The sequence below is a fragment of the Caretta caretta genome, chromosome 4 (genome assembly GCF_965140235.1).
Source record: "Caretta caretta isolate rCarCar2 chromosome 4, rCarCar1.hap1, whole genome shotgun sequence".
Classification (NCBI taxonomy): Eukaryota; Metazoa; Chordata; order Testudines; family Cheloniidae; genus Caretta; species Caretta caretta.
Genome location: NC_134209.1, coordinates 135,308,760 through 135,322,038, shown reverse-complemented (window position 1 = coordinate 135,322,038; position 13,279 = coordinate 135,308,760). Strand labels below are relative to the sequence as shown.

At 40.7% G+C, this 13,279-nt stretch overlaps 1 protein-coding gene across 1 annotated transcript in view; it reads right to left on the bottom strand.

Annotated features, from left to right (window-relative positions):
* The window catches only part of NELFA (negative elongation factor complex member A), a 37,404-nt gene extending 24,235 nt beyond the window's left edge, over positions 1-13,169 (bottom strand). The window contains exons 1-4 of the mRNA XM_048849097.2: positions 12,842-13,169; positions 3,431-3,602; positions 1,966-2,127; positions 898-987 (exon numbers count right to left, since the gene is read on the bottom strand). Of these exons, the coding sequence (XP_048705054.1) occupies positions 898-987; positions 1,966-2,127; positions 3,431-3,602; positions 12,842-13,093 (676 nt within the window). The 5' untranslated portion in view covers positions 13,094-13,169. The remainder of the gene's footprint in view (positions 1-897; positions 988-1,965; positions 2,128-3,430; positions 3,603-12,841) is intronic.
* Between the last annotated feature and the right edge of the window lie 110 nt (positions 13,170-13,279).

The window sequence follows — 13,279 nt, the reverse complement described above, 5'->3', positions numbered from 1 at the left end:
TCCAATCTACTCATAGCAAAGAATCAGACCAATTTTCACACTTCAGATTGCTGTAGGATGTTTAAAGAAGGCCCTGAAGGAAAAACTTCAGGCACTAACATGGTTTAGTTGCATAGCAGTTTCAAAAACTGGCATAATTGGCTTTAATTTTTTTCCCCACTACAAACTGATAACAGAAAATTCAAGCAGTTCAGAAATTACAACAAATACTTGGAACTGATCATCTCAGAGCACTGACTTGTGTAGACTCTTTTCACCCCATTAAAATGGAAATCTTGAGTGCAATTTTAACTGTAGTGGTGCTACTGCTACCCTAAAATATTGAAGGTACTGACACTTCAAGAAAATGGTGCATTTATAGTTCTCTACATTTAGAAAACAACTATTCTCAACTACTACAATATCCTTAGTAAGAGCTAGGCAATCTTTGCATCTGTTTGAGTCAGTGTTTGATAGGCTTTATCTGCCTTTTCCCTTCTAATGCGCAGAACTGTTTATGTTCTTGGTAATTATGTTTGACAGTTTTGTACCTTATTTTAAGAATTACAATAAAATATACTATTTTTATATATAACCTCATCTATATATGTAAGCAAAAAAAATTCCAAGCAGGAGTTTCATACTATTTCACCTGGAATAATTACCCCATATTATGGTTATCACATGTTCTCCTTTCCATATGTGAAAATCAGTTTAAGATTACTTCACTAAAGTGCATCATTATTTTTATATTTTCATGTTTCCATAGAGCTTCATTTCCCTCCTCTCTGCAATCCAGTTTTTAAAAATATAAACCTTGTAATTTTATTCTTTGCAAACATTATATTTTACCTACATATGAGCTGTATAGACATATACATTATTCTCTACTGAGTAGTAATATAAAATGAGTCATACTTGTTGTATCTATTTTTTTGACCAGCCCCCTTCCTTTGGCATGGAAAGGCACTCCTGCAGTCTTCTTGAGCTGTTGTGCAGTTTCTGTTGCTAAAAAGAGAAATGCTCTAGTTATTTCAAAATTTGTATTTGAAATTAAAACTACTGCACATCCTACATAAAATTCTTTTAGGACCTAATCTAGTACAAGATGGGAAACTACCTTTAATTGACACAGGTCATCAATGTTCGACAAATCACATAATCTAATTATTTTTTTTCCCAAATGGTGCATTATCTGTTACACAATCCTTTTAAGTTACAGAAGTATGCAAACTAACATAAAAATAAACAAACAATCTACTTGAGGGGAAAGTAGAAAGTTAAAAAAGGTAAAAATTTCATTCAAAATGCTTAGCTACTCAAGTTGATATTTTAATCCAATCAAACTGACTAATCAACTCAAAGAAAGGTAAAAGCAAGTTGCTACAGCAAAGTGCAATGTACAGTACAATATTTTAAATTCACGGCTGTGGCCAAACTTCCTGCCTTCTGTTAATGAAAATCTTCTTGGCTTTCACTCACAGTAGGCACACTGAGCAAGGGAAAGCATGTACTGGCTGCCTCTGCTCCCTGTTGCAAAAACTATGACAAAATAAAGCTCAGCTTGGTTCCAGTTTCATTTTTGTGGTAAGAGCCCCAAGCATCTTAACAAAAGCTCTCCCTGATGAGTCTCAAACTGATTGCTAAATATAACCACCAAAGAATCTAACGTTGCTTTAAACAGAGAAAAAAAAAAAAAAAAAAAGCAAAAAAAAAGCTTTTTCAGTGCCTTCAAATCTGAACAGCATTTAAATTACAAAAACAAGACTAGCATATTAATATGGTGACAGCCAGAATGGCTTCACTAGGCTTCGTCCTGATCTTCTGCACTGTTGTGTATTGTGGAAAACCAGTCAGCACATATTCTTGTAAGAAGGGAAGATACGATAAGTGTTCCTGTACTGAAGAACAAGACTGAATTCTATGCCTTCCTTTTACAATCCTATTTGTAACTGTATCTGATCAACTAGCTGGTTTACTACTTACATTTCTGCAAGAGTTCTGCTCGAAGAGTGGCACTTTTGGGTTTTCTTTTCAGCTGGAAGTGTTTCACTGGGGGAGTAAGTGGCCCAGCTAGTGTTGTCAAGGCATTTTTGTTTAAGTACTGGCACTCCAACGGCAACATAGCTGATGTTTCACATTCACTTACTGTGTAAAGAGTTAACATAATGCATGTGGGTAAAAGGACCTCTTGCACAGATAATTACAAGACAATTTTTATATAGTTTGTGCAGGTGATTCTTAACTTCAAAGTATTTATTCAGACCCCGAGGGAAACTTCTGTTTTGCTCATAATCACTATTCCAGAAACCTGCCAACTCTAGCTATGTTGTAGGAAGTAACCCTTCACAAGGATTTAATAAAACAGGAAATATGTTATTTTTAAGATGGCCACGTTAGATTTGTCTAGTCAAGTGTAAAGTTATTTTTAAAGTATTGTACATATTTCAGTACTCGGGAGAAAACAGCTGAAGATTAATTCTCAGAAGCTACATTTAAAAAAAAACACAAAAAACAAACAAAAAACAGAAAACCTAATCTGGCAGACCACAAAATACCGAGAGGTAAAGATTTCTACCAGCAAATGATCATTCCTATTGTCAAGCATGATGCAGTTCTCTTTCCAAGGAGTTTTTCTATTACTTTGCTGCATCCTGGCTTCTACAACCATTTCTGTCCATTACATTCGGTGGCTCTTCTACACTTCCAACTTTTGGGATAGTTCCTGTTATTTCATGAAGACTGGTACTGCATCACTGGTAGCAGTAACTATGGGAGTACTAGCATATACATGGCTCAGGCATTTTAACTGCCTTAGTCTAGACTACACTAATGCTCTGACTGCTGCCATCATCCGTGAAGCTGCACCGATGGGACACTTCCTAAGAACTGCTAGTATAGTTGCAGTCCATCTGTATAGCACAATGGTTGGTTCTTTGAAGTACAGATGTACACGCTCATCTTTAATGAGGCTCAATACAGGGGTCTGTCCACACAAAGCTCACTGCTTTGGGATCGGCGTCTTAGAGAGAAAGCATAATAGCATGCTTTCGAAACTATGAACAAGTGCACAGAGCCTCTCTCCTAATGTAGACAACCCGAAGTCCCTTGAAGATTAGTAAAAAAAAAAAAAAAGAATGCAAGACAGGAATAAAATGATGTTTAATTTATGATCTTTTAAAAGTTTATACAAGTTTAATCAAAAAGTAATATTTATTAAATTATACATCAGTTTTATTTCATTTCAGGCACTCCTTACATAGTTCTACTGCCTCATGTGGAACAGTTCCTGTGGCAAAGAGCTGCTGAATTAGACCCACATTTATTGCTTCCCATTAGACTCAAACACATAGGGTGTAATCCTTGCCTCATTGACTTTCACCCATAGTGGTTTGAATGCAAAAAAATGTAAAATATGCAGAGTAATTTTAGACAACAAATGATTGCTTACCCTTTTCCCTAAGTTCTCCTAAAATATCTTGAACATTGGGATTCTGTTCTTCAAGATCAAGGTTAAGGGAGCCAGTATCTGGAAAGGATTTTAAAATATCAGCTACCATTAAGACCCAGGGGTCTGAATCCAAGGTAGCGAGCTGGATAATTTCAGTCAGTGCACCTTTCATCTAACAAAAAAGAGAAAAGAAAATCAACAAATTGGAAACAATTCTAAGAAGGTTACTTTGTATCTGGAAATATTTTCAGAAACCAGCACAAACATGCACAATATTTACTTCCTGTGGGGAACCCATATATTGTGTTTTAACACAGTTAAAAAGACCTTTAAGCCATATGTCCAGAGTCATCTTTTTTGTTACAGAGTGCCATGAAGAAAAGATGATTTTTAAAAACTTATTTCAGGAGGTTCAACTGGGGAAAAAGTCACAAGATTGTAGTGGGGGAAAGTTTATTTCAGCTACTAGTCAAAATATCTATTTGTTCGTAGCATAAATAAATAAAAATAAAGAAAATACAATCATCTCACTGAAATTACATATTGACATTTGGTTTTAATCATTATACTTTATTCACAGGTAGCTCAATCCCTGAGAGAGTTGAAAATTCAGATTTAAAAACTTTTTTTAATGTCTTATTTGAACGTTAAAAATTGACTTTTTTAAATCTCTCCAGTCTTTTGCAGAGCTAAGATGTTGCTTTAGGCAGCATGTGCTTACCAGAACACAAGAAAAAAATAGAGTCAACATAAACTGTGTGGTTTCAGAGTAACAGCCGTGTTAGTCTGTATTCGCAAAAAGAAAAGGAGTACTTGTGGCACCTTAGAGACTAACCAATTTATTTGAGCATGAGCTTTCGTGAGCTACAGCTCACTTCATCGGATGCATGCCGTGGAAACTGCAGCAGACTTTATTTATACACAGAGAATATGAAAAAATACCTCCTCCCACCCCACTGTCCTGCTGGTAATAGCTTATCTAAAGTGATCATCAGGTGGGCCATTTCCAGCACAAATCCAGGTTTTCTCACCCTCCACCCCCCACACAAATTCACTCTCCTGCTGGTGATAGCCCATCCAAAGTGACAACTCTCTACACAATGTGCATGATAATCAAGTTGGGCCATTTCCTGCACAAATCCAGGTTCTCTCACCCCCTCACCCCCCTCCCAAAAACCACACACACAAACTCACTATCCTGCTGGTAATACCTCATCCAAAGTGACCATTCTCCCTACAATGTGCATAATTAAGGTGGGCCATTTCCAGCACAAATCCAGGTTTTCTCACATCCCCCCACCCCCATACACACACAAACTCACTATCCTGCTGGTAATACCTCATCCAAAGTGACCATTCTCCCTACAATGTGCATAATTAAGGTGGGCCATTTCCAGCACAAATCCAGGTTTTCTCACATCCCCCCACCCCCATACACACACAAACTCACTCTCCTGCTGGTAATAGCTCATCCAAACTGACCACTCTCCAAGTTTAAATCCAAGTTAAACCAGAACATCGGGGGGGGGGGGGTAGGAAAAAACAAGAGGAAATAGGCTACCTTGCATAATGACTTAGCCACTCCCAGTCTCTATTTAAGCCTAAATTAATAGTATCCAATTTGCAAATGAATTCCAATTCAGCAGTTTCTCGCTGGAGTCTGGATTTGAAGTTTTTTTGTTTTAAGATAGCGACCTTCATGTCTGTGATTGCGTGACCAGAGAGATTGAAGTGTTCTCCGACTGGTTTATGAATGTTATAATTCTTGACATCTGATTTGTGTCCATTTATTCTTTTACGTAGAGACTGTCCAGTTTGACCAATGTACATGGCAGAGGGGCATTGCTGGCACATGATGGCATATATCACATTGGTGGATGTGCAGGTATACGAGCCTCTGATAGTGTGGCTGATGTTATTAGGCCCTGTGATGGTGTCCCCTGAATAGATATGTGGGCACAATTGGCAACGGGCTTTGTTGCAAGGATAAGTTCCTGGGTTAGTGGTTCTGTAGTGTGGTATGTGGTTGTTGGTGAGTATTTGCTTCAGGTTGCGGGGCTGTCTGTAGGCAAGGACTGGCCTGTCTCCCAAGATTTGTGAGAGTGTTGGGTCATCCTTTAGGCTAGGTTGTAGATCCTTAATAATGTGTTGGAGTGGTTTTAGTTGGGGGCTGAAGGTGACGGCTAGTGGCGTTCTGTTATTTTCTTTGTTAGGCCTGTCCTGTAGTAGGTAACTTCTGGGAACTCTTCTGGCTCTATCAATCTGTTTCTTTACTTCAGCAGGTGGGTACTGTAGTTGTAAGAAAGCTTGACAGAGATCTTGTAGGTGTTTGTCTCTGTCTGAGAGGTTGGAGCAAATGCGGTTGTATCGCAGAGCTTGGCTGTAGACGATGGATCGTGTGGTGTGGTCAGGGTGAAAGCTGGAGGCATGCAGGTAGGAATAGCGGTCAGTAGGTTTCCGGTATAGGGTGGTGTTTATGTGACCATTGTTTATTAGCACTGTAGTGTCCAGGAAGTGGATCTCTTGTGTGGACTGGACCAGGCTGAGGTTGGTGGTGGGATGGAAATTGTTGAAATCATGGTGGAATTCCTCAAGGGAATTCCTCAAGGGAAACTGTGTGACCACTATTAAGACATATTGGCAATACACAGTCCTAAGACTAAGGGTTTTAAGATGAAGTGCAAGGAAACTAAGAGTTAATATTGAGACGTGGCCCTTTCCATATCCCATTGTGATCACATATTGCAGTACATATGGCACAATTTACACTGTTTTCAGGAATCCAAACACAATGAGACAATCAAGGAGAGATCTTCATCCTTAACTCTATATTTCCTTTCTCTTATTAATTTACAACAGGACTTTTGTTATTTGAACATATTTTGCTTGTTAAAAAAAAATATTACACCAAAATAGTAAATTATTAGATTATATCCCAGTTCTCTCTTCCATTTCCAAGCATCTTTAGACCTCAGAAATAAAGTCAATGGTCCTTTTGATTTTGCTGATTATATAGTGATCCCCCTGCTCCAACACATACACCCTAAATTACAGAAAGCTAATTTACGGTCTTATTTATGCTGTGCACAGAAGTCTCCACAAATTTCTAATCCCTGCTCCCCTCAAAGCCTCCCTCTCCCAAATCTTCACAAGAAACCGTGCTTAATTTGTAATGAAAGAGGTGCTGGGGCTCAAACAATTTTTTTTACTTTCATAACTGATGCAGCAAGCGCAGAGGTGCCAGGGCTATGAAATGCCAAGCCTAGAGGTGCCGGACTCAGCTCTGGCACAAATTAAGCACTGCAAAAAACCCAGTGTCAGCCTAGAACTGAGGGGAAAATGGCAAAACGGCCAAATTGGGCTTCCCCTCCATCAGAAGCTGCTTCCGCTATATTTTAAAAAAGGAACGAATTAAGCAATGAGAGGGAAGAGTATGATACTTCTCAGGACAAAGGGCTGCTTTGACCTCTCCAGTCCACAATACAAATTCTAGAACTTGAATAGGGATTTTCAGGGATTGTAAGTGTGAACACAGAACAGTCAATAATGCTTTCAGTACGTTTGAGTAATATGGTAAGAATGATAGACCCTGACTAAGCTGTCTATATTATGATTCCCACCAGTTTTAACACCGGTTCAGCTGACCTGGTGGTAATTTTTTCCATACATTTCCTCAGTGTCAACATCTTATGTCTCCTCTTCCCACCACTCTGTTAGTGCTTTTTCTTCAGGCTGCTTTCTACATATAGCCAAGCATCCTCAATGCCCTCTTTTATATTCCTCCTCAAACTCCTCTTTTCTCTAGTTTTGCATCAGGAAGACCACCACTGGGCTCTCTGATCCCAGGTTAAGTTTACAGATATGGCAGTTAGAAAAATATGTATTTATTTGCAAACTGAGCATATATAATATGCAAGTCAGAGGCAACAGAATCGCACATGCCATTTTTACAGTTACTTTTCAAAGCAGAACTACATTCCAACATTGTTAATTTCATTATGGACCGAATCTTGAAATCCTTACTTAGGCAAATCTCTCATTGATTCCAACGAGAGTCTTGTTAATCATAGACTTCAGGATCAGGTCCAACATAGTTTGTCAGTTGTCCTTATGGGTCTTTCCTAAAACATCAATGTTTAGCAAAAATACTTTAAAAAAGGAGTGAAATTAGTACCTATGGAAATGAGGAGTTAATTACATTTTGTACAGACAGCCAAAAATATGGCAAGGCTTTAACTTGGACAAATATCACTATAAAGATTAACATGAGAAAAACCAAACTCATTTTCACTAATAACAAACAGCCATCAGCATTATAAATAATCATAGCATTTGGGAATGGGAGGGAAGGGACAAGTTACTGGCAGCAGACAAGAAAACCAGACAAGAGCTCCAGCTTCATCCAAGTAGTTCCTATTAATTTGCTTTCCACTTCTACCACTAATGCAGTGTGGATTAAATAGAATTATAAAGTGGTTTTACTACTGGCTAAAAAACCTTAACTGTTTTTAATGGTTCAGTGTCCATTAAGAAGGTGATGTTGAATAGGAGTCCACAAAGGTCTATTATTAATCAGCATTTTCATTAATCTGAAGAATGGAGTGGAGAGTATATTAATATCTGCAGATGGTAAAGGTCAAAAGGATCAAAAATTCTCCAGTGACAAGGGATTAAAATACAGTATATATTTAATAAAATGGAAAAATGGCCAAGTTCAATATAAAATCGGATTCAATAAACTGTAAGATAGGAAATACAAGTGAGGGCCAGGGAAAAGTAAAGGATGACAAATTAAGACAGATAGTGATTGTCTTACATGCAGCTCAAAGAACTAAGGTAGCATAATATACCCCCCCTTACTCCGGTGCTTTATACCACCACTTCTAGTGTGCAGGGAACAGACAACTTCCCACCCATGCAGGTGGATGGGGGCAGAGCCTTGACTCCGTACCCTTCAGTGTAGTTATGCTAGTGCATCAGGGAGTGCAAACAAGACTCCGGTTTAGACAACTCTCTCCCAGGGTACTCCAGGGGAAGCACAACACCACATTGCCCAAAATGCAGGGCATAATGACACAACCTAGCCATAAAGGAGTAAATACAATCCTGGCAGAAAAATACACATGCCACTATGGGTCATGTTAACAGGAGTATATTGTGCAAAATAAATAAGGGTAATTATTCCTCTGAACTCAGAACTGCACTGAGCTTTCGGTATCATTTCAAAACTCTGATTAGCTGCAAAGGGTTTAGAAGAAAAAGAACAAAAGGTTAGGGAAATAAATCCATTAGGGAATGGTTAGGAAAGCTACCACGTTCAGCTTAGAGAAAAGCAGTACGAAGGATGAATTTAACAATTGTCTACAAATACACAGAGATGTTAAGAAGACAGGCACCAATTATTCTCATTAGTCAGTGAGGACAAACAAGTAGTAATGGGTTTATGGTGTGGTAAGGAAAATGTAAGTTAATTACCTACCCGACAGGATTGCTGGAAGGATTAATTCATTAATACTTGTAAAACACTTGGAGTTTCTGAATGAAAGGTACCAAGGAAGTTGCAAACTATTGGGGGGGGGCAGGGCGGGGGAGCTGAACACTCAAGCAATGGATCAAGCTGTCAAAGAAGGTTTGTGAATCACCTTCACTGGATATATTCTTAGATAGACTTGACACTTCCCAGAGAGGTTTAGGGATTAAGAATGGACAAGTGACCATCAAAAATCCTTTTTAAACCAAACACCATGTATTCTATTCATCCCAACATACATTGTAGTCCAGAAGTGGTTTCCCAATTATCCTGTTCCACTGTTAACCAATATACTTCACACAGTGCTCATTTTAGAAGGATGAAAGATACTGTCTCTTTAAAAAGCCTATATTCAACCTACTATCCACACAGCACAATATAATTTGATGTTTAATACCTTTAGTACACATGATACACCAGTTACATACACTGTACACACCATTCAGAACCAACAAATGCAACATTGTTCCTAATCTCATAACATTTTCAGACACCAGCTCAATGCTCTGAGTCCTAACACCTGATCAGTGCAGACATGTACATGAGGAATAAAGAAAAACATGCAGTACGCTAATGAAGTCTAATCACACTGAATCTAAGTCATTTTCACAGGTCAATTCAACTCATAATACAAACTAATTCAAAAATCAGTCTGAATATACATTAAGACTTTTCACTCTTAGCTAGCCACAGCTCTGTTATATTAAAGTAATTTATTATTATTAGTTGTTGTTAAAGGATGATATTGTGCTCAGTGCTGTATCATATATAAAAATGAATACTGTTCTGGCCCAAAAGACTAAGAAACTGTAAGGTTAATGCTAAATAGCAGCTGTTACTTGTTTTAAAGTCATCCTATAACAAGTGTGATTGTAACACTGTTTAACGTGACTTCCTAAGCATCATCATTTAATTTGAGCTAGTTTATTATAAAACAATGCACTTTTGATGTAACAATTGTTCCTTCTCAATGAACTCATCACTGAATTCCCTTTGGTTAATAGCTTTGTTCCACTGGGGTACTTTATTAACAATACAAAACTAATGCAAAAAGTTTTGGGATTCGACTATACAATTTTTCATCTTCAACTGATTTTACCTATATAATAATGATTTTTTTTTATGTTTAAGTTTTAAGTGGGTGAAAATGGAGGAAAAAGGTCACGTACCCTAGCAGTTTTAACAGATCACAAGTACTCTGCAAAGGGACCAAAAAATTACATTGTGCAAGTCTCTCTCAAGAGCAGGCTTGCTCAGTTTACAAGTCAAACGATAAAATTTGTAGCTGCTAGCTCCACAAACTCCATCTAGAATCTGAAAAAGCCAGCACTTCTGCCTCGGTCAATAACACCAGTACAAGTTTCTATATTCAGAGCTTAGCTGGCCGTTTTGACAATACATGAGGTAGGATAGAAACTAGCTCACTCTTCAATAGTTTGAATGAGTCAGCAAGGCTAACAAAAGTCAAAATGAGTGAAGTGACCTGCCAAGCCTAATTAAATTTGGATTAATTTTAAAGCAGTATTTTAATAAAAAGTACCTCAGAAGTACTGTTCGGATGGATGGCTTTGCAGCATTTCAATGGATTATTTTACAGTGTCACTTGAGCTGCAGCTCCATCTGTTTGAGACAAGAGCCAATCAAGTGTTCTCCGTGAAGAGCCCCAAACTTTTTAATTCACTCCTCTTGATCCAAAATACCTCTAATGTGGTAACTTTCAGGGAACACAGCAAGTCCCATTTTTTTACCTAAGCTTTCCGGGGCTTTTGCTAACTCTGGGTGTAATGAGAGTTGGGGTCTTGATATAGAGGGATCATGTGCGACTGGGGTGAGCGATTCCTATTTTCTGGTTTTGGGGAGGCTGCTTTATTTTGTTGTATTAGTATAATTGAATTTGTAATGTAAGAAAGATTCAGAGGTGGGACAGGCACTTAGCAAGCAGTTACAGTATGTCTCAAAGATACACAGGAAGTAGATATGCTAAGAAAGCGCCTTTTTAAAAAACAGACTGCAGTGACACATAACTCAGTGAATGACTGCACAGAAAAACCTACAAGAGCCACTCTGAGTCACACTACTCTGAAACCAATTGGTTAAAACACTTGATGCTTTGCATATATCTCTTTTAGGACATTTGGTTGTAAATTCTCGAGGGTGCAGTGTGCACTAATCCAGGTTATTTACAATTTCCCCTGCACCGTGTTTAGAACACTACTATCACACCTCAACAACAAACATATCCTATCTGACAATGGCATCCATAAACATGAGTCTCTTGCAAACTGCACATCTACTCGGAAAAGGTGAGACTCAAGCTGAACCTGCACGGTATCTGCATTGGTGTTGTCAGGAAACAGAACAATGTGGGCCATGAAGTAGAGTGCAAATTCCTCAAGACTCAAGTTGTGGAAATGTATGCTCCAGAATGCCCTCCCATTGTAAAACTATTCCCTCACAAATCAGCAGCTTCCTGACTTCCAACTCAATGCCACTTCAAAACACCCCACTCAGACTGTTACATCCTCCTACCTCCAGTTAGCCATGCCAACTCTGATTTCCTAGCCCCTACACATTTGAACTTCAACATCCCTCTCCTATCCCCCCTAGAGACCCCTGCTCTTTCCCTCTCCGAGTTTCAGCACTTGCTGCTGTCCTCCCTAGGGTAAGGCTCTTAGGCTATGTTTACACTACAAGTGCTACAGCAGCATACTGCAGTGCTGCATTATAGACCAGTGATGTGCAAATGGGGCGGGGGGGGGGGGGAAGAGAAGGATGCAGGGAGCAAAAGGTTCGGGGGGGCGGGGGGAGTTAGGCTATTCCCTAGATCGGTGGTTTTCAACCTTTTCCCCCTGCATTTACAGATTCCTAAAAAGCGTCAAATGGAGGAGCAGACCCCTTTGGAAATTTCAGACAGTGTGCGGATCACAGGTTGAAAACCACTGCCCTATATAGTTTGCTCCTCTGGCCTACTTCCAAGCACAGGTGCTGGCCCAGAGACACAATCCCCCAGAAGGAAGCCACTACACTAGCAGTTGTACCTGGTGAAAGTCTCAGGTTCATAACTCATCAGCCTAAAGATGAAACACAACCCCTCCCCCAACCATGTTTCAGACAAGAGGGCAATGATGGGACTTTTTAAGACTGACTGTATGGCACCCACATGGGTGCCACACACGAGTAACAGTAATGATTGCATTTTACACTTTCCATTAGGAGGGTCTCCGGGCACTTCACTTTCATCACAGATTGAAACCTCAAAGTACTGGCTAAACAAATAATACTAAATGCCTAGATCTTACACAGCACTTTCATCAAAACAATACAAAGAAGGACAGTACCAATACCCCCATTTTACAGATGGGCAAACTGAGGCACAAAGGTGGGCCAGGACTTGGCCAAGGTCACCCATCAGGCCAGAGGCTCCCAGGCCCTGTGGATTCAAGGCCAGCGCTCTCTCCACTGAGAGACACGGGTCTCAATGGGCTGGCCACTCAATCCAGAACAGCTATTTCAGTGTAAACTGGGGAAGCTGGTCGGGTTGGCGGAACTGGGGGAGGGCTTGGCAGGAACACATGGCAAGGACCCCCTGGGAGTGGATGTAGGGGCATTATGGGTTATAACTGTGTGGGGGCCACACCAGGCAGGTACTGAGTGTAACGCCCCGGGGGAGGACGGGGGGGCGCAGTACTGATACCCCCTCCCCCACCCGGGGGTGTGTCCAGCAGGCGGGGGCGAGACTCCGCGCACGGCTCTTCAGACGCCATTTAACGGGGAGAGGGCGGGTACCGGCGCCGTCGCCACACGGGGACGTTTGCCGCCCGCCCTGCCGGGCCGTAGCCCCGACCTTCCCGGCTCCTGTGCAGCCCCTGCCCTGTTCTCACCTCATCCACCGCCCGGCGGGGCAGGTGCAGCATCCCCAGCAGCAGTTTGAGCTTGACGGCCGAGGAGAGGCCGTGGAAGCAGAGGCGGATGTTGTCGATCACCGAGGCCGTGAGCAGCGAGGCGATGCTCGGCGGCGCCCACAGCTCGTCCGTGGAGCCCAGCTTGTTGTGCAGCCACAGGCCAGTGTCGCTCTCCCGCATCGACGCCATCTTGAGAGCGGGGCGAAAAAAGAGGGGATTCTCAGCGGGCATTTTATGAAGACACCTAAACGAAGGGAGGGTGAGGACCCCTTTGGGCTGCCGTTTCGTTCGTAACCCAAAATGGCGGCGCCCAGTGGAGAAACTCCACCATGGGGGGGGCAAGGAATTCCGTAATCTAAAATGGCGGCGCCCTGTTGAAGAGGAAGAGCCGGCTCTTGAGCAAATCTCCTGTGATGC